Below are 18,850 nucleotides of genomic sequence, written 5' to 3'. Positions count from 1 at the left end.
GATAGAACAGACTTCACTTATAGTTTGATAACTTTAAAAATATTTACACATAGGGTCCCCTTGGCTCTGCAAATGTCAGGGTTGGGCCTGCCAGTATATCTCTCACGAAAATAAAACTGGGTTGAAAATAAAGAACCTTGGTGCTCCTAAACTAAGACAGCCTCCCCTTAAAGCCACTTTCAACAGGAAGCCATGGCATTAGTTTATTACATTACACAAGTACTCCTTAATTTTGATTATACCACCTTTATTTTTTTGCAAATTATTAACTGGAGACAATGGAGGCTGGGGTGTGAAAATGTGTTACAAAGGTTTTCTTTGTAACAAGAAAACCTTTACAAGTAGCAATGTTTTGAATGTCTACTAACAAAAAGTAGAAAGGGGAAGGGAGTAAGAACTACCAAGGTGCATCCTGTGGAGTAGAGAAAAGAAACCTGGAACGAAATAATGACAGCTGACATGCTAGCATCTGGTTTGTGTTTGCATGTCTGTGTTTTGGGGGAAGCTATACTGTAAAGATAAAAATTAGTCCCTGTTCTGAAACTGTCCCCAAGCAGTTTATATGGTAAAAAATTAAAGTGTTGACTGAGCCCATTTGACTATCTGGAGTGAGTCCTACTTCCTAGACTTAGCTCTAGCACTTGGCAGTTCTGATTTTGGGCAACTTTCCAACTGTCTTCCTCATGGGTGAAGCAGGGACACGAGCACATCTCTTGCAGGGTTATAGTGAGTATCAAATGAGAATGCAAAACACCTAGTGCACTGACTGACACAGTTCAATCCTCAGTTAAAATATTAATAAACAGTAAGCTTTATTATAAGTAATAAATGTAACTTTGGACAAGTAGGCATTACATTTCTCAGCTAGTGCTATTCCAAAATAGTGTTTTTTTCTGCAAATTAGTTTAACTTGTGATATGATTCATTCCTTTTAAAATATTCTGTAATAAGTCCACTATTCCATAGGTACATTATCTATTTCCTAGCTGCACTAGAATAATGTTTCCTGAAATTAATTTTCCCTAATTTTGTTTTACTTTAAGCATCCATGCTTATTTACCATGATTGTACATCTATTAAATTGGACTTTTTCACTCAAATTTTATCCTAAAAGACTGACTTAATACCACCATTAGGTAAAACCAAGAAGTCCTTGAATTATTGCTCTTCTTCAGTTTTTAGGTTTTGAAGATTTTTCCTTTCTACTCCGAGTACCTCAATTTGAACGAATCCATGACATTTTTCATTTGATGGCAAATCCTTAAGGATTCTTCAACTTTTCCCCTAAAAATATTACTAACATATTATCTTTTTATATTTACATTCATAATTAAAACCATATTTTGGTTCCTATTTTTATTTTACAAAGTTGGTTATATAGGTGGCTTAGATATAATATTAAATAAGTGTGATTAAATTATGATAAAGAGAATTTAAATAAAACAGATTAAATATAAAAATGTTTATCAGAGAATCCTTTTATGAAGCATTCAAAATTTATAGATTTGGAAAATATATTAATGGACTATGTATATTTTTAAAAAATAAAGCATACATGCCATAAACTTCCAAACAGATTCCAGTCATAAAATTCAAGTAAAAGAGTATTTTTTTCTGCCCAATTTTTCTTATCAGAGTTGCATAGAAAGCCTTATTATTATTATATTTTTAACAGGTGTGCAAAGAGATGAAACCTGTTTATTTTGTTCCTACTCTTAACATTTTACCACTATCACAGGACCTGTGGACACATCTGTAACATTTAAATAATTTAAAAAATTACATAAATTTTAGTAGTAAGTATAATGTTTCCTTTAATAATCTATGTAGTAATACTGATGAAACTCTGGAATGGCAAATGCTTTAAGTACCTTACTAGTCAGTATTAACATAGTAGCACCCTGACACGGAACGTAAGACTCGGAGCTGGGAGCTGGGATGCTGTCTCATTTGGGGCTCTTGTATCCAGCAGTCTTCACTTCAAAAACTGAAATGATGATGTTACAGTGAGTGCTAAAGTAATATAGTGTACAATTGTGTATTGTATTTGTATGTAAAACATGTAGTGGTCTCTCTGGCCTGTTCAACTTATGTAAATAATGTTAATTTTAAAACTCATTTATTCACAGTAATGAAACAATACATTGATTGTCCTTAAGTTACATTAAAGGGAAAGCCTTTTTCTTTGCTTCTGAATCTATTTAGCTGTCTGAGACCTTTCCCAGATAAAGCACCCATAAAGGCAAAAGCTTGTGACTATTTTCTAGGTTTCCCCACACTGATTTCTGAACTGTTCTTGCTCAATTTCACCCCATCTTGTAGCAGGTAATAAACACAGTAATTAACAGCAAGGAGGACTCTTTATCAAACTGCTTGATTTCTTAACCTGATTTCATAACTTAGTAGCTACATGACTTTGGGCAAGTTACTTGATGGTTCTATGGCTCATTTTATCATCTGTAAAATAACTTACTAATAATATTTGCTCATACTATTGTTGTGAGATGGTAAACTAATGTATGTAAAGCAGTTAGAAGAGTGCCTGGCACCTAACTTCTTGGTTTTCCATCCTAATCCAATTCTACCTTTTTTGTGCTGATTTCGATGGACCCCTGCACACACTTCCCTGTGCAGATGGTGGTCTTCAGCCCTCACCCCCACATTCTGTCTTCACATGATTAACTTCCTTTGTCTTGTAGATCACTTTAAACAGCTGCATTTGGGGGAAGCCTTCCCTGGCTATCCCAGGCTAGAAAAAGTGCCTCATGATTTAAGTATTCCTTGATCCCCTTGGTTTTCCTTTACAGCAATCATCAGACTTTATAGCTATGTAGTTATGTGAATATTTAATAAATAAAAATATGTGTCCTCTACTCAAGCTCCTTGAATGCAGGGTACAAATCCATCTTGTTCATCATTATATCCTAATTGTTACAGTGTTTGGCCTAGAGTAGGTAAGAAGTGTTTGTTAAAGAAATGAGTAAGTTATGTTGAGATAATCCCTAGGGTTCAATATAAGTAAACATGATTTGCCCAAGATTATGCCACTAAAAATGAAAGAACTGTAAGTAGAATTCAGTTTTTCTGACTCCAAGCCCTCCATTATTTCCAGGCATTAAGTCTTCAATTACACAAATCATACAAAGAACTATGCAATTCCTATTGTGTAGGTTCTACAGTAAAAGTAGAAATTAGAGCCCTGGCTGGCATAGCTCAGTGGATTGAGTGCGGGCTGCGAACCAAAGTGTTGCAGGTTCGATTCCCAGTCAGGGCACATGCCTGGGTTGCTGGCCATGGCCCCCAGCAACTGCACATTGATGTTTCTCTCTCTCTCTCTTTCTCCCTCCCTTCCCTCTCTAAAAATAAATATAAATAAATAAATCTTAAAAAAAAAAAGAAATTAGAAAGTATAGAACTGGGCCTCCCTAAGCAACTGCTGTTTAAGATATGAAGCAGGAGTTAGGGTTGTGGCAAGGAAGAGTTAGGCAGGAAGTTCCAGGTAGAAAGAACCATTTACACGGTGGTCTAATGATGAGACAAGCTTGAGGAATAAGAACATAAAAAAGATCACTGAGAATGCAACAGGAGTAAGAGGGAGGCTGAGGTTTAATCGAAGAGGCAGGGCCAGACCTTCTGCACCAAGGAAAGAATTTTGTTTAAGGAACAGAAGAGAAGGACACTGAAGGGTTTCAGTGGGGGTGACACAATCAGCTTTGTGTGTTTTGCAAGCTGATACTGGCTGCTCTGGCTGGGGCAGGTAACGAGCAGACTTAGCGACTGGTTGGATGTGGGGTCCAGAAAGAAAGAACTGTAAGACTGACATTCAGCTATCCAGCACGATCGCCAGGGAGCACTGTAGTATTGTTTCTGGATAAAGGCCATTAATAGATAGATCAAGACTTTAATTTTATTAAGCGTATAATAGCTCTCAATAAAAAGTGACAATTACTATTTTTGTGGTGATTTTTAGGTGTTGCCCCCATTCTGTGCATAGGTACTTCTGGACTTGGTGTTTGGAAAGGAAAGTCACCTAAGGGGCCTCAACATGAAAAACCCTTTCCCTTTGATTTGACTTCTGGGGCAGACTTAATATAACATGTGAGAGACACATAAATAAATAGCATTCCTATTTCTTGAATTTTCTTCTTTTCCCAAGAATCAAAAAAGTTTCAATGTGATAACATGACCATGGCCAACTGGTCTATTGTGGCTAACAGGTGTCTGGGACAGCAGTGTTTATGGGGAGATAAACCTACAAAATTAATCTTAATTGGCCTGGGCTAAATAATGGATGAGCATAGGTAGATCAAAGGATTCTCCTACAAATTGGGTAAGGGGACAGATAGTAAGCAAAGAAGTCAAGAGGTGTGCTTAGCTCTTTGATCTTACAGGAAGTATTTTATTCCTTATTTTATGATCTAGATTTTATTCATATCATATGTTTGCCTCATTTAACAATCTGTTATATTTATATTTACTATTCATAATAGTAAAAAAAAAAAGGAATGCCTGTTAGACTAGTGAGTTGGCGGTACTGACTATGTAAGGCCTTTTCATTTCCGTTCCAGTGAGCCAGAACCGCCTGCACAAGCACAGGAGATGGCTGTTCAGCCTTCACACCTCGGTGCGTGACCACTGCCTTGCTCCGTAGAGATGCCAGGAAAGCAAAGACCATGCATCAGGAGTAGCCACGTGGTGCTAAGGAGAATCCTTGTTATCATTGTCCTGATCATTGTATTAATGAAGTTCTGAAGCATATGAGGTGAATGGCAAAATGTGTTAAATACACCAAAAGGCATGTTAATTCATAGTTTTCAGCCCAGGGTTGGGAGCTTTTTCAGTACTTAATCTACATGCCAACCGGGCACTTTGAAACCAGGCATCTATAAAAGAACTAAGGAGAGAGGCATTAAGGGCAAGTCAAATCTAAGATAAGCCCCGACTGTTCTGGTCACAGGAGGTCCTGATTAAAATTGAAGAGCTACAGTGATTCTTGCTTGATCTCACACAATCATCATTAAACATCATTAGAAAACAAACACATATAGATCAGCATACAAAAGATTTTGAAAAAGAGAGAGATATTTTCACTTATATTGTGAATAGGTTTAACATGTATTTTATTTATATTAGAATGCTTTTGAGGTCCTTGAGGTTATTTCATTTTATTTTTATAAAATTTTTTAAAAAATTATTAATTTTTACAGAGAGGGGAAGGGAGAGAGAAAGAGAGGGCCAGAAACATCAGCTGCCTCTCCTACGTGCCCTGACTGGGAACCCCACCCACAGCCCAGGCATGTGCCCTGAGTGGGGATCAAATGGGCAGCCCTTTGCTTTGGGGAATGATGTCCAACCAACTGGGCCACACCAGTCAGGGTGCTTAAAGCATTTTAATGTATTTTTACACTTACACCTTTACATCATATCTGTTAAATTAGAAAAAGTATTTCACATATATTTTCATTTTTTCAATTTAAATTAGCATATACACAGAGCTTAAAAAAGCACGTCTTCTGTACTGCTGTGTGTCATTCCTAATAATGCCAAACCTGGTATAATCCAGCAAACTCTCAAGCACCCCAGTTCAATACAACAAAATGAGCCAGTGCTGAATCATCCAAGCACTTGCATCTACCCCAATTATATGAACAAACTCTTGCTTATATTAACCTGAGTTTTAACTTTTGATGTTTGTTGAAAATCAGACATCTTGCTTACTACCTAAAAATTCTGAAGAGAGTTTTTTCTTTACATCTTTAGTGCTTAGAAGCATGGCTTTGAAAAACTGACAGAGTATTCAAACCATATCTCCCTCTCTTGCTAGTCATGTAACCATCTAATCTCTCCGTGTCTTAGCTTTCATCTTGAATCTCAGATGCTCATCTGTAAAATAGGGTAAAGGAGCACCCATCTCAAAGAACTGCTAAGTGTTACATTACAGGACTTAGAACTGTGCCTGGTACATACCAGTGCCCCCAGAATGTTAGCTATCATATCATCATTGCCTTCTTCATTTTGATTTTTGGACACTGAGCAAAAGAGTCTACAAAATACGTACTTAATTTTTTTCTCTGTATTCTCAACCCTTAGTGTTTTTAGAAGCATCAATCTTATTTTCCATTCTATTAGCTTGTCTTCTTTAGTCCAGGGACTCTCAAACTTTTCTTTTACATAACTGCCTTTATAACATATTCAAACATGAACTTTCACATGATATAACCTATAATTTTAGAATCCTTTGATTAAGAAACTACTATGAACCAAGGGATTAAAACCCCCCCCTGAAATTAATCCACAGCCCCTTCATGGTCTAAAGCTTATTGTTTAGGAACCATTGCTTTAATAAATAATATATTTAGTTTAAAATGTAACTCAGGCCCTTTTTTAAAAAAACCTTGTGAGTCAAAGCTCTCTCAGCTTCTCTTACCTCGCCCATGACTGCTATGGGTGTTTCTCCTGTTGCCTGAGCAACACGATGTTCTACTAAGTAGAACATATACTCATCGTAGAGTAGACGAATCAGGTGGAAGGAGCCAAAGCTAGCAGCACTGCGTAAGGTTAAGTCCCGAATAACCATTGAGCTGTTTCAAGAGAAAAGACATATGCAGCTAATATTAGCAACCAGGATTTGAGTTCTATGTACTTTTCCTCTTAAAAGAAGTTAAGCTGAAGTCTGAAAGGGTGGTACAGCATACGACCTGCCACGCAGTAATTTCACTGGTTGAAAGAAGTTGTCTCAACTCTTTGAAAGGGGGAGGTAAAAGGGATATTACAGTCTCATAGTCAAGTCTGGTGATTCTGTTCAACTCCCACAGGGGTCAGAATTGAATATAAATTTTTGAAAGGTTGATAACACTACCATAAGAAAAAGGTAACTTAAAGTGAAAATTTAACTGAGGGGTAAACACCGTGTTACCACCTCTGCATGATAGTGACATTGCTGTATACTTTTGGAAAAAGTATGTATTGGTGCCATACAAAGGTTACAAAATGTACCAAGCAATGTCCTCGATGTGACAATGTACAATGCAGGTGAGGATGTATAAGGATCCGTGCAAGTTTGGTTGGAAGACAAATTTATTGTGGTCACAGTTTCTTACTGATCTCCACTTATATTAAGGTGATTTTCCATGAGAAGTAAGTATAATAAAACAAATGAAGAAATGTATACATTTGGAAAATGTGAAGATTGAATTTATAAAATATAATACTAAAATATGAACAATATTATTCAGAAAATGCTAGCAATAAACTCAATTACATTTAAAAAGTAAATGAGCCCAAAATAAAATTTTGGCTTTGCTGACATGAGCCAATCATTACATGTAAAACCTCTTTAATATTTCTGACTCAGAATCAGAGTAGGGTGTCTACAGGGTATCTTGGTATGTGTGGACATGTGTGTTTTTCATTGCTTCTATTCAGTGATCTTTTCTAGAGATTTTTGGCTTAGAAAAACTAAACAGCCATTATATTATTTTTTAATAAGATAAATACATAATTTTAAAACCTTATTTATTTATTTATTTTTAGGGAGGGGGCAGGGAGGGAGAAAGAGAGGGAAAGAAACATTGATGTGTGAGAGATACATCAACTAGATGCCTCTTGTGTGCCCCCAACTGGAGACCTAGCCCCCGCTTAGGCATGTGTCTTGACTGGGAACTGAACTGGCAACCTTTAAGGTCACAGGCTGGCACTCAATCTACTGAGCCACACCAGTCAGGGTGATATATAATACAGATGATATATAATAGAATTGTACAACTGAAACCTATGTAATTTATTAATCAATGTCACCCCAATAAATTCAATATATAATTTTTAAATGACTATTTTTATTCAAAATTAAAAGAAATTCCAATTAAGATAATAATCTATTTTACTGTAAGAAACTGAAAGATCCAGTGTCCCAGAGGGTATGGTAAAAGAACTCTCATGTACTGTTTCTGAAAGTGTAACTTCATGGAACGTCTATAGAAGGAATTTGGTAATATTTGTGAAAATTTAAAATGCATGAATCCTTTGACCTAACCATTCCAATTCTAGAAAGTTATACAAATGAGCAAGGATAGTTTTAATCACAGTAGTATTTATACTTGTAAGAAACAACTGTGAGAAACTAGATGCCTATTAGTAGGATGCTGATTAAACAAATTATGGTTTGTTCATATTTAGAATTTTATGCAATACTTTAAAGAAATGAGGTCAGCAGACATAAAGGTAATAACATGGAAAGATGTCTGTAATATAATATTAAGTTAAAGAAAAAAATAAGAGCTCAATTAACAATAAAATCTACCCATATAAGTTTTTCTTTTAAAACCCTACCCCTAAATAGGAATGTTTAATACTTTATTAGCATTGGGATAGAACAACGGAGTAAAATAGTACTAGTCACTTTAAAAAGTTCAAACTCTCCTACCAGAATTTGAGGATATATGTACAATTTTATATAAATATTATCACTGAAGTATTTTTATAATTGCATCACACCAAAAACTATGTAAATGTTCAAGAATAAAGTTGAAGGGAATATTTAAATAATTTATGAGATATACACATAATGGAATATTGTGAGGACATTAACATTATGCTTCTAAAGATATTTAGTGACAAGAAACACTCAAGATATAATGTTAAATGAAAAATGTTAAGGAAAGATACAGATAATAAACTGTGGTAAACAACTGGATCCCAATTTTATATAACGCTAAAAGAAAACACTTTATCAGTGGTTATTTTTAGGTAGTAAAATTATGAATGATTTAAGTTATTGCAGGCCTTTATAGTAACCCTGAAATCATGTAAATGACTAAGGAGAATATTCATACTGATTAGCTTTTTAATATTATTAAAAAATGCAAAGTCAATTATTTTTTTTCAAGATAATTCACATTCATTCATTCAATAGATATTTATTGTGTTTCTCTATGCCAGGCTCTTGTTCTGTAACAAGAGAGAAAAAAATTTGGTTTCAAAAGAGCTCACATTCTAGTAGGAGAGACAGTCAATAAAAGCACCAGTAGATACAAAATATGAAGTTAGGTACTGATAAATTCTATGAAAAATTTTAATCAGGGTAAGAGGTTGGAAAGTGATGGGGGCAGGCATTTTAAGATAGGGATTCAGGAAAATTTTTCTCAAGAGGTGCTATTTAAGCAGAAACTGGACTGAAGTGAAGGCCTGAGCGTGTAAATACGTGAGCTTCCCTAGAGGAAGGATCCGAGAGCGACTGCAGACTTTGAGGCAGAACTGTCTGATGTGCTGTAAGAACAGCGAGGAGAGGCTAGACTTGGTTACAGCACGGTAAGCAAAGAGAAGAGGAATACAGGATGGGGTCTAGAGGTTGCTAGTAGCTCTCACTAACACCAACTTCTATTGGAAAATGGGAAAAAATCTGCTGACCTTCAGTTATAATACCTAATTATCTTTTAAAACTACTGATGAGCATACATGACGTGAAATTACTGTCACATGTTTAGAAAAGACTCAGTTGAATTATATTATTAATGCTATGTCTACTTTATTAGCTCCGTGTTGGGCCCCTGCCCTACAAGCAAAGTATTAAGTGACACAATTAACAGTTTAATTGGAAACCTAGTGTCCGATTCAGACTTCTGTAAGATATGTTGCAAAATTGACTTCATCGAATTTCATGTTGCTAAGTTACTATGAATTCAACTCCTTTCCAAATCAGTTATAAATGTTAATTATTTTATAATGGATGAGGAACACCCTTGTGTATTTACCTTGTAATTCATGGTGTGGAAACTGAAACATTTGCTCTGACACAATGATACTCAATCCACCTCCTTGTGTATTTGGGGGATGTATCACACTATTCTAAGAAGAAAGGAGAAACATCACACCTGTGACCCAGATGTGAAATCTCATTTGAACAGTGCTTACAGTTGATTCTAAAAGAGTATTACTTTTTGGAAGGTTTATGCATTGTCTAGTTGTATGCAAACTAGGTTCCCTGTGCTCCCCTTTCAAATCACTATCAAAGCTATAAATTTTGTCCCTTAAAAATGGATATTTGGTGACCTTCAGGGTGGCCCTAAGTAATGCTGTGTTCTGTTATGCACAAAATATACAAGCTGAGAAATGGCCCACATAACTTCCCCACTTCTGCTCAAGAAAGACGGTGATTATTTTTTCCCACCTCACTGGGAGCTAACAGTAGCCATTCAAAGCCAGGCCAGGCAAGGAGAAACCCCCATTCGGAAAACGGGTGTTTGCAGTGATACATCAACTGCTAGCTGATATCATGATTCTCTGCCAGTCCATTTCTGTATTTGTATGCATGTAAATAGACACACAGGATTTTAGATATTGTCAGATTAACCTACTTCAGAAATGAATAGTCTGTAGAAGTGACTGCCAAATTCTTACTACAATGCCAAAACATTTAAAAAATACTCTGCAATTCTGCGTCTTTGATAGTTTGTGAATGCAGTTTTTATTACTCAACATGTTCTTATGCCTTAGTAAAAAACAGTTCAGATTTTAAAGGCTCTTCAGTTTTTAAGCTATTGACTTTGCCTACCAGCAGGAGGTATGCATCTGTCTGAATATGCCTTTCCTTTTGTGGCCCTGAACTGTATGCCTTCAAGTCTTTTTGAAATGAAAATAATAACCATAATAGTGTCTAATAATAACAAGCCAATTATCCCCAACTCAGGGCTGACAAAGGGCAGGCAAGTGATGATCTAGGTTTGTATATCTGTGAGAACAAGAAATACAAGTAAGTAATTTTCTCTTTTCAATATACCTGTAACAGATCTCTGGGGAGACAAAGGCTCCAGGGGTGTATTTCTAAAATATTATCAACTAAATATAGTAAAAATAAAAACCCACAGGAAGAAGTAAGGGCAGGTCTAACATAACAGCATACTGAAACAATAAGAATGGGGAAAATCCCTTGCTTTTTCTGACATAGAGGATGCACTCTGCTTCTGGCCATTTAGGTTTTAGAACAACTGGCCAGTATAACTTCTGTTTCATCCATCATTCATAAGCACATACACCATCTATATAATTTTCTGGAAAAAAGGTGGATGAACAAAAAATCAACTTGTAAGCAAATGGGAAAAATAAATGAAATCTTCTTAAGAAATATTCACAAATTAAATGTTTGACTTCTACTATTACTATTACTTTGAGAACGCTGTGACAATGTCTTTTAAATCATCCCCATGTATCCATGGGAAACATACTTCTCATTAACACCCAGATTTAAACCTAGCATTGGTTTTACTGAAGCATACTAGCGGGTCACAGGGTCAGACAGCATCTTAATAAGGTGCTTCTCAAATCGCGTGGGCTACAGGTGTTAAATACGTATATGTGAGACAGAACTGCGGAATGATTTCATTTCAAAAACAACAACAAAAAAACAACAACACAAAGCTGGCAGGCTTTCTTTTATTGAACTTAAACCTATACTAAACACTAGAAAACTATTTTCAGGATGTAAGGATAATTTAATTCTTAATTAAACATATATAGTAGATTTGCAGCTCTACTTTGGTTTAAGAAATAAGAATTAGGCCATGTCAGTTAAGGAAAAGAAGTCACAATGAAAACCAAAGCAACTACCACCCTAATTGAAAGCTCTCTGGGTCCAAGTAATCTGAAGGCCTATTTCTTTCAGGGTTCTTTTATGTCCACAAAAATTTCTGTCTATATTATTTTAGTCAAAAAGTGATTCACTTCATACTGTCTATTAGATTACTGGATATTAAACTAGCTATGCATTCAAATCAGCCCAAATAAGTTTTTGAAGACAATTTCTGATTTATTCCTAATCATTGAACCCTAACCATCAAGATTTTGATCCAGCAAGCTTTGAGAGATACCTAGGATTTTTTTTTTACACTGATTCTGATGTGCAGCTAGGTTTCCAAGTAATTGATTGGATTAAGAAATTAACTAGAATCACCTGGACAACATTTGAAAACGCACACATCGTGGGGCCTCACCTCTGCTGCTTCTGATTTAAGCAGATTTGGTGGAGGGACCTGAGAATTTGTATTTCTAACATGTTTCTGAGTGACAGTGATGCTACTGGTCTCCGAGAATCACTGAATCAGAGAATAAAAAGAAGAGTGGTGCTAAGTCCTCAAGAAAGAAGCCTAAGTAACGCATGTTTGCCAGCAGCAGGACTATAGCCCTTTTTGGACTGTTGCTGAACGTGTTATCTAGACTGGAATCTTAGGTGTTCCCATTGGAGAACTCTCGTGCTTTGAGCAAAAAGGCCTTCTTTTCCTAGCAGAAGCCTGATTTTCATGTTTCTTGGTACAAATCCATAATGCTGGAATCAGTGAGTTCGGGTGAAGATACTCACAGCAGGAAGTTTCTGCAAGTTGAAGTCTTTACTCACTTATTTTCTTTTGTCTGAGAAGCATGTATATATATATATATATACATATTTGAAAATGAGGAAAATAAAGCATAGTAAAAATTGAGATCATACCTGTAGAAAGACCATTTTAGCAGAAATTGCCTGGCAGCTTTAGGAAAACTAGGTCTTCCTTCATAGGGCTTCAGGGCTTGCATCATCACATTGTCAAGCCACGCAGCCCATTGCTCCAGGGTGCTCTGCTGCTGGAGAGTCATCTTGAAGTCTGTTTCTAGTCTCTGAACCATGTTGTCATCACACTGGCACACCCAGGAAGCCTGCTCCTGGGACAACAGTACACAGAAAGCAAAGGAAAAGTTCAACTCAGCATCTTTTCATTGAATGTCAGCAATCAAACTTTATGCATGAATGGGAAATTATAATGAAAGCTTCAAACAACTTAAATGAATTAAGAAAATGAACAACTAATTAGTTTTTAAGGAAAATACCACTGCCTTTGTATATTCAAAAGTAATGTGACATAAGAGCATGGCTTGGTTTTTCTATTGGATTGGGCAAAAAGTTCATTGAGTTTTTTCCATATGATTGTACTAGTAGTGCTTAGTTATCTTTAATGTGATTTGAAACAATTTTGTTAGATTGTATTGTGACAACTGTCATATCAGCTTGTATTTTTAAAAAGACATCAAAATTGATGAATTTTTATGCAGCCAGCCATTTTAATATTGGAAGATGGAAGAAAATGCTCAAGATTGTTGGCATAGTATGCTTTATTATTTTAAGAAAGGCAAAAATGCAACTGAAATACAATAAAAGATTTGTGCCTGGTTTTGTTTTGCTCATTGGTTCAAGGAACAGACTGACAGCTACCAGAGGAAAGAGGGGGAGGGATGGTGGAAAGAAGGGGAAGGGATTAGTCAAAGAATATGTACGAATGACCGATGGACATGGACAATGGTGTGAGGACGGACTGTGGGAGCCGGGGGTGGGTTGGACGGAGGGGGAGACAAAGGGGGAAAAATATGGACAACTGTAATAGAGTAAACAGGAATAAAAAGGAAAAAAAGATTTGTGCAATATATAAAAAAGGTGCTGTGAATGATCAAATGTGTCAAAAGTGGTTTGTAAAGTTTCTTGTACTACTGACATTTTGGCCAAATAATTCTTCACTGTGGGGCTGTCTTATGCATTGGAAGATGTTTAGCAGCACCTTTGGTCCCTACCCACTAGAAGCCAATAGTGGGAGAAAGCCAACATACTCAAAATATCCAAACCAATAAAGTTATTGGTGAAAATGAAAAATGTATCTTTTATTTTATGGAAAAACTAAATGGACTTTCTGGCCAACCTAACACATTAGCTAGTTTGTAGGGAAGACTGAAACACCTGTTTACTGAGGAAAAATAAAAGCCTGGACCTACAGTATACAAGGTCTCCCATTCTATTTGGTTTTTATGCTGCCTGCAAAAGTTCTTTTTGTTTCCTTCCAATCAGATAAAGCTTTAAAAAATCCAATTCATTTGAGAGGATTTAGGGTAAGTCAGATAAATAAACAGATTTGATTGACCAAAAGTAGTCCTTCAGGATTAAAACAGAAACGAACACTGAATAGTACCAAGTAGAAGCATATGCCGTTTGCATTTTATAAATTGGAAACAAATCTCAAGGGCTGTCCAGGCCAGACCATGAATGCAAATTAATTTACAGAGCTGAAGACAACAATAACAACAAAAATACATTTGAGAAAGTGTAGATATATGCTGCCTGCCAGGAAACTCAATTCTTACAGTTTTCCTTCTGGTTCTGATTGGGGAGTTTCACTTTTGGTGACAGCAATGAAAATAGGAACTTCTAAGGCTATTTTTCAGTGGTTGCCGTAAGTTTTATGTTTCCAGTGCTACATTGTCTTTTATGATTAAAAAAAAAACTACACTCTCAAGGTCATAATATAATCATTTCATAATATAATATTTGACTGAGAGTCAGATGACATGGATTTTAACATAGGGTATGAATCAACTTAACTAACCTCAAGCAACTCATTTAATTTCAATGGCCTCATTTTCCCTCAACATAAAATTAGAGAAATGAGGACTTCCGGCCAAGATGGAGGCATCGATAGACACACTGTTCCTCCTTGCACAACAAAAATAGGACAACAACAAGTTAAAGACAAAATAAAAACCAAAACCGACAGAAAATTGAACTGTATGGAAGGCTGACAACCAAGGAATTAAAATAGACACATTCATCCAGACCAGTAGGAGTGGTGGAGTCAGGTGGCTGGGTGGAGAGGGGTTGTGGCACAAAATGTGGTAGCACTGGGCGCGCCAAGATGGAAGCAGGTGGCGTACCCTGGGTGCGCACAGGCAGCGGCTGGCAGACCTGGGGCAGGGGTGGCAACGGGCAGACCCAGCGAGGTGGTGATTATGAAGCAAGGCATGGTGTGTAAGGTGGCTGGCTTACCGGGCAGTCCCACATTTGCGCTCAGATAAACCAGGCAAGGCTGGGGAGCGAGACAGATCACACAACCCAGGGTCCCAGTGCTGGGAAATAAAGCCTCAAAACACCGATTGGGGGATACCTGTGGAAGTTGAGGTGCAGGGAGAGACTCCCAGCCTCACGGGAGAGTTTGTTGGAGAGACCCACTGGGTCCTAGAATGTACATAAACCCACCCACATGGGAATCAGCACCAGAAAGGACCAGTTTGTTTGAGGGGAGCAGTGGAGGGGTCTGAAATCCGACAGAGAGCCGAGCAAGGGTCATTGTTCCTTCTCAGACCCCTCCCCCACATACAACATCACAACCCAGTCACTGGGTTGCCCCACCCTGGTGAACACCTAAGGCTCTGCCCCTCATATATAAGAGGCTTGACAAGACAAAAAAAAAAAAAAAGGCCCAAACAGAAGAACAGATCAAAGCCCCAGAGCAAATACAACTGAGTGACGAAGAGATAGCCAACCTATCAGATGCACAGTTCAAAGCACTGGTGATCAGGATGCTCACAGAATTGGTTGAATTTGGTCACAAATTAGATGAAAAAATGAAGGCTACACTAAGTGAAATGAAGGAAAATGTACAGGGAACCAATAGCAATGGGAAGGAAACTGGGACTCAAATCAATGGAGTGGACCAGAAGGAAGAAACATCTAGTCAGAAAGGAATGAAGAAACAAGAATTCAAGAAAATGAGGAGAGGCTTAGGAACCTCCAGGACACCTTTAAACGTTCCAACATTTGAACTATAGGGGTTCTAGAAGGGGAAGAGGAAGAGCAACAAGTGGAAACGTTATCTGAACAAATAATAAAGGAGAACTTCCCCAATCTGGCAAAGGAAATAGACTTTCAGGAAGTCCAGGAAGCCCAGAGACTCCCAAAGAGGCTGGACCCAAGGAGGAACACACCAAGACACATCATAATTACATTAGCCAGAGTAAAAATGAAGGAGAGAATCCTAGAAGCAGCAAGAGATAAGGAGACAGTTACCTACAAAGGAGTTCCCATCAGACTGTCAGCTTATTTTTCAAAAGAGACCTTACAGGCAAGAAGGGGCTGGAAAGAAGTATTCCAACTCATGAAAGGCAAGGACCTACATCCAAGATGGCTCTGTCCAGCAAAGCTTGCATTTAGAATGGAAGGGCAGATAAAGCGCTTATCAGATAAGGTCAAATTAAAGCAGTTCATCATCACCAAGCCCTTATTATATGAAATGTTAAAGGGACTTATCTCAGAAAAAGAAGATAAAAAACATGTATAATAAAATGACAGCAAACTCACAATTATTAACAACCACACCTAAAACGAAAACAAAAGCAAACTAAGCAAATACCTAGAACAGGAATACCTAGAACAGAAATACCTAGAACCACAGAAATGGAGGTCACATGGAGGGTTAGCAACAGGGGATTGGGAGAAGGAGAGAGGGGGAAAAAATACAGAGAATAAGTAGCATAGATGGTAAGGAGAAAATAGACAGGGTGAGGGCAAGAATAGTATGGGAAATGTAGAAGCTAAAGAACTTATGACACATGGACATGAATTAAAGGGGGGAATGTGGGTGGGAGAGGGTGTGCAGAGTGGAGGGGAATGAAGGGGGAGAAATGGGACAACTGTAATAGCATAATCAATCAAATATATATTTAAAAAAATAGAGAAATGAAATGTGACAATAGTTTTTAAGCAGAGCTCATTTTGTCCAGGTAATATTTTCAAGATAGGTTTCTGTGGAGGGGAGTCTGTGAAGGTCCTAATTCTACACCTGAAACGTCGTGAACATGTGTGTGTATTTCTGTAAAGAGTGTCTGTCTATAGCTTTTATTCTATCTGCTCTCAAAGGACAATTCATTCAAATCAACAATTTCAACTGAATAAACCCCTCGTCTCCACTCTCTGGTTGCACTATCTCTCCTGATCCTATAAACTTTACCTATTCAAGAGACATTTCAACAGGGAGGTTGCTTGAATACCAAACGCCAAACTTCATTCACTTTACTTCCCCAGCTGCTGATACCCTCATAGGGAAATCTACGGTTTCTTCCATATTCCCAGCTGATGATACTATCTACTATCCTTTCTCCTAATTAGTCATAAACACTTACAGATTTCACCTCCTAAACACCACTTGCAAACGTTTTAAATACATTAAAATGTGACTATTAGAAAAACTGAAAATACAAATAATCAAAAGGAACAAAATATTAAGAATATCTAAATGCTAACATAAAGACATGACTACAATATGCTACTGTATATACCTTTCAATCTTTTCACATGTAATATGAATATGCATGTATACATACATAAATATAAATATTAAAATAAAAGAGGATCAGATTATACATTGTACTAGATATTCTGCTTAGTTTCAATTAACTATATATAATAACTATCTTTCCATTTAGGTAAATATATAAATATGTTTAATGTTCAATAGTTGAATTTGTTTCAGTGTATAAATATAGCACTAGTTATATAACCAATTCCATACAATTAGACATTTCTGTTCATTCCAAATTTTTACTCCTAGGAATAATGACAGAATTAACAATCTTGTAACTAGACCTTTGCTTTCTTTTGCACTTCTTTTTGCCCGTATGACAGGATAATATAAGAATAGTTATGATCTTTTAAAATTCACTGTGAAATAACTCCCAGAAATTTTATATCAATTTAAAGTCCAGTAGAGTACCCACAGAAGAACTGAGGCCTTCAGGAAAGGACAGGGAAGGCTGTTTTTAGTTATTTTATTAATATCTAACCATATATATATATATATTTTAGATTATTTATTTATTTATTTATTTTAGAGAGGGGAGGGAGGGAGATAGAGACAGAGAGCGAAACATCAATATGCAGTTGCTGGAGGTCATGGTCTGCAACCCAGGCATGTACCCTGACTGGGAATCGAACCTGCGACACTTTGGTTTGCAGCCCATGCTCAATCCACTGAGCTACGCCAGCCAGGCTAACCATATTTTTATTGTGGTAGAAAAATACACAAAATTTGTCATCTTAACATTTTTAAGTGTACAATATAGGAGTGTTAACTACATGTCCTTATTGTGCAACAGAGCTCTAAATTTTTTTCATTTTGCAAAAATGAAACTTTATACCCATTATAGGGGATATTGTTTTTGTTTGTACATGGATAACTAGGAGGAGGAACTTATTGGTACTCTCAAAGAATTGAATTTCACTTCTTACTATAAACTCAAACTCACTGTTTCCTTACTAGTTAGCTTTCACCAAGAAAAATGATAATCTAAAACCAAACTTAGAGAAATAAAGTCACAGGACATTATTCTGGCTTTTCAAGTCTGGCTTTATATTATACTTCATTTTGCTGCTCTCAAGAGTGAAAATATACTGACAGAATATATTGTAAATATTCCCTTGTAAAAGGATCCTGAATATTTTAATTTTATAATGGAAAAAGCTAAGGATGAACATTAAAGACGTTCTTACCTTACAAATAAATTACATTCAAGATGGTAGAGTTAGTAGCCTTAAAATCAGATTTTTTTTTAAAATACAGAAGCACAAGTACATACAATAGTTAGGTTATCAGGTAAACCCATCGAAACCCATTTTTGCCCATAATGTAGATGAAAAACTATCCATTCACATACAAAAAATTAGGAAATAATACCACTGTAATGCTATCAATTAAAAAAAACAATTATACTGCACCAAAATATTATCCTGAATGTACAAAGAAAAGAAGATATAATTAGGGAAGACTGAAGTGGTAAAAGACACATATATATCCAGAAAGAAACTTTTTAGTATGTTCAGGCTCCTTGAGTATGATAATATTGATCCTTACATGTAATTTCACTATTTTAAATTAAAATTTCTTCACTAGAAGACCATCACCCTTATATGTGTCAGTCTCACTGAAGTTAATCTTGTAGGGACGGGGGCAACTTCCAAATGAACAGGGGATAGGTGAAGAGGGTGATAAGGTGGAACACTAGGTGGTAGACA

General features: G+C 36.5%; 1 protein-coding gene across 10 annotated transcripts in view; it reads right to left on the bottom strand.

Annotated features, from left to right (window-relative positions):
* RFX3 (regulatory factor X3) overlaps nt 1-18,850 on the bottom strand; it is a 274,512-nt gene that overhangs the window by 20,911 nt on the left and 234,751 nt on the right. For all 10 annotated transcript variants that reach the window (XM_036021696.1, XM_036021688.1, XM_028512691.2 and 7 more), the window contains 2 exons: nt 12,479-12,687; nt 6,428-6,581 (listed from right to left, as the gene is read on the bottom strand). In XM_036021696.1, coding sequence (XP_035877589.1) covers nt 6,428-6,581; nt 12,479-12,687 — 363 coding nt within the window. The remainder of the gene's footprint in view (nt 1-6,427; nt 6,582-12,478; nt 12,688-18,850) is intronic.

Source organism: Phyllostomus discolor, chromosome 3 (assembly GCF_004126475.2).
Source record: "Phyllostomus discolor isolate MPI-MPIP mPhyDis1 chromosome 3, mPhyDis1.pri.v3, whole genome shotgun sequence".
NCBI lineage: Eukaryota > Metazoa > Chordata > Mammalia > Chiroptera > Phyllostomidae > Phyllostomus > Phyllostomus discolor.
The sequence above is the reverse complement of the archived record's forward strand: the minus strand, read 5'-3'. Positions and strand labels throughout refer to the sequence as shown.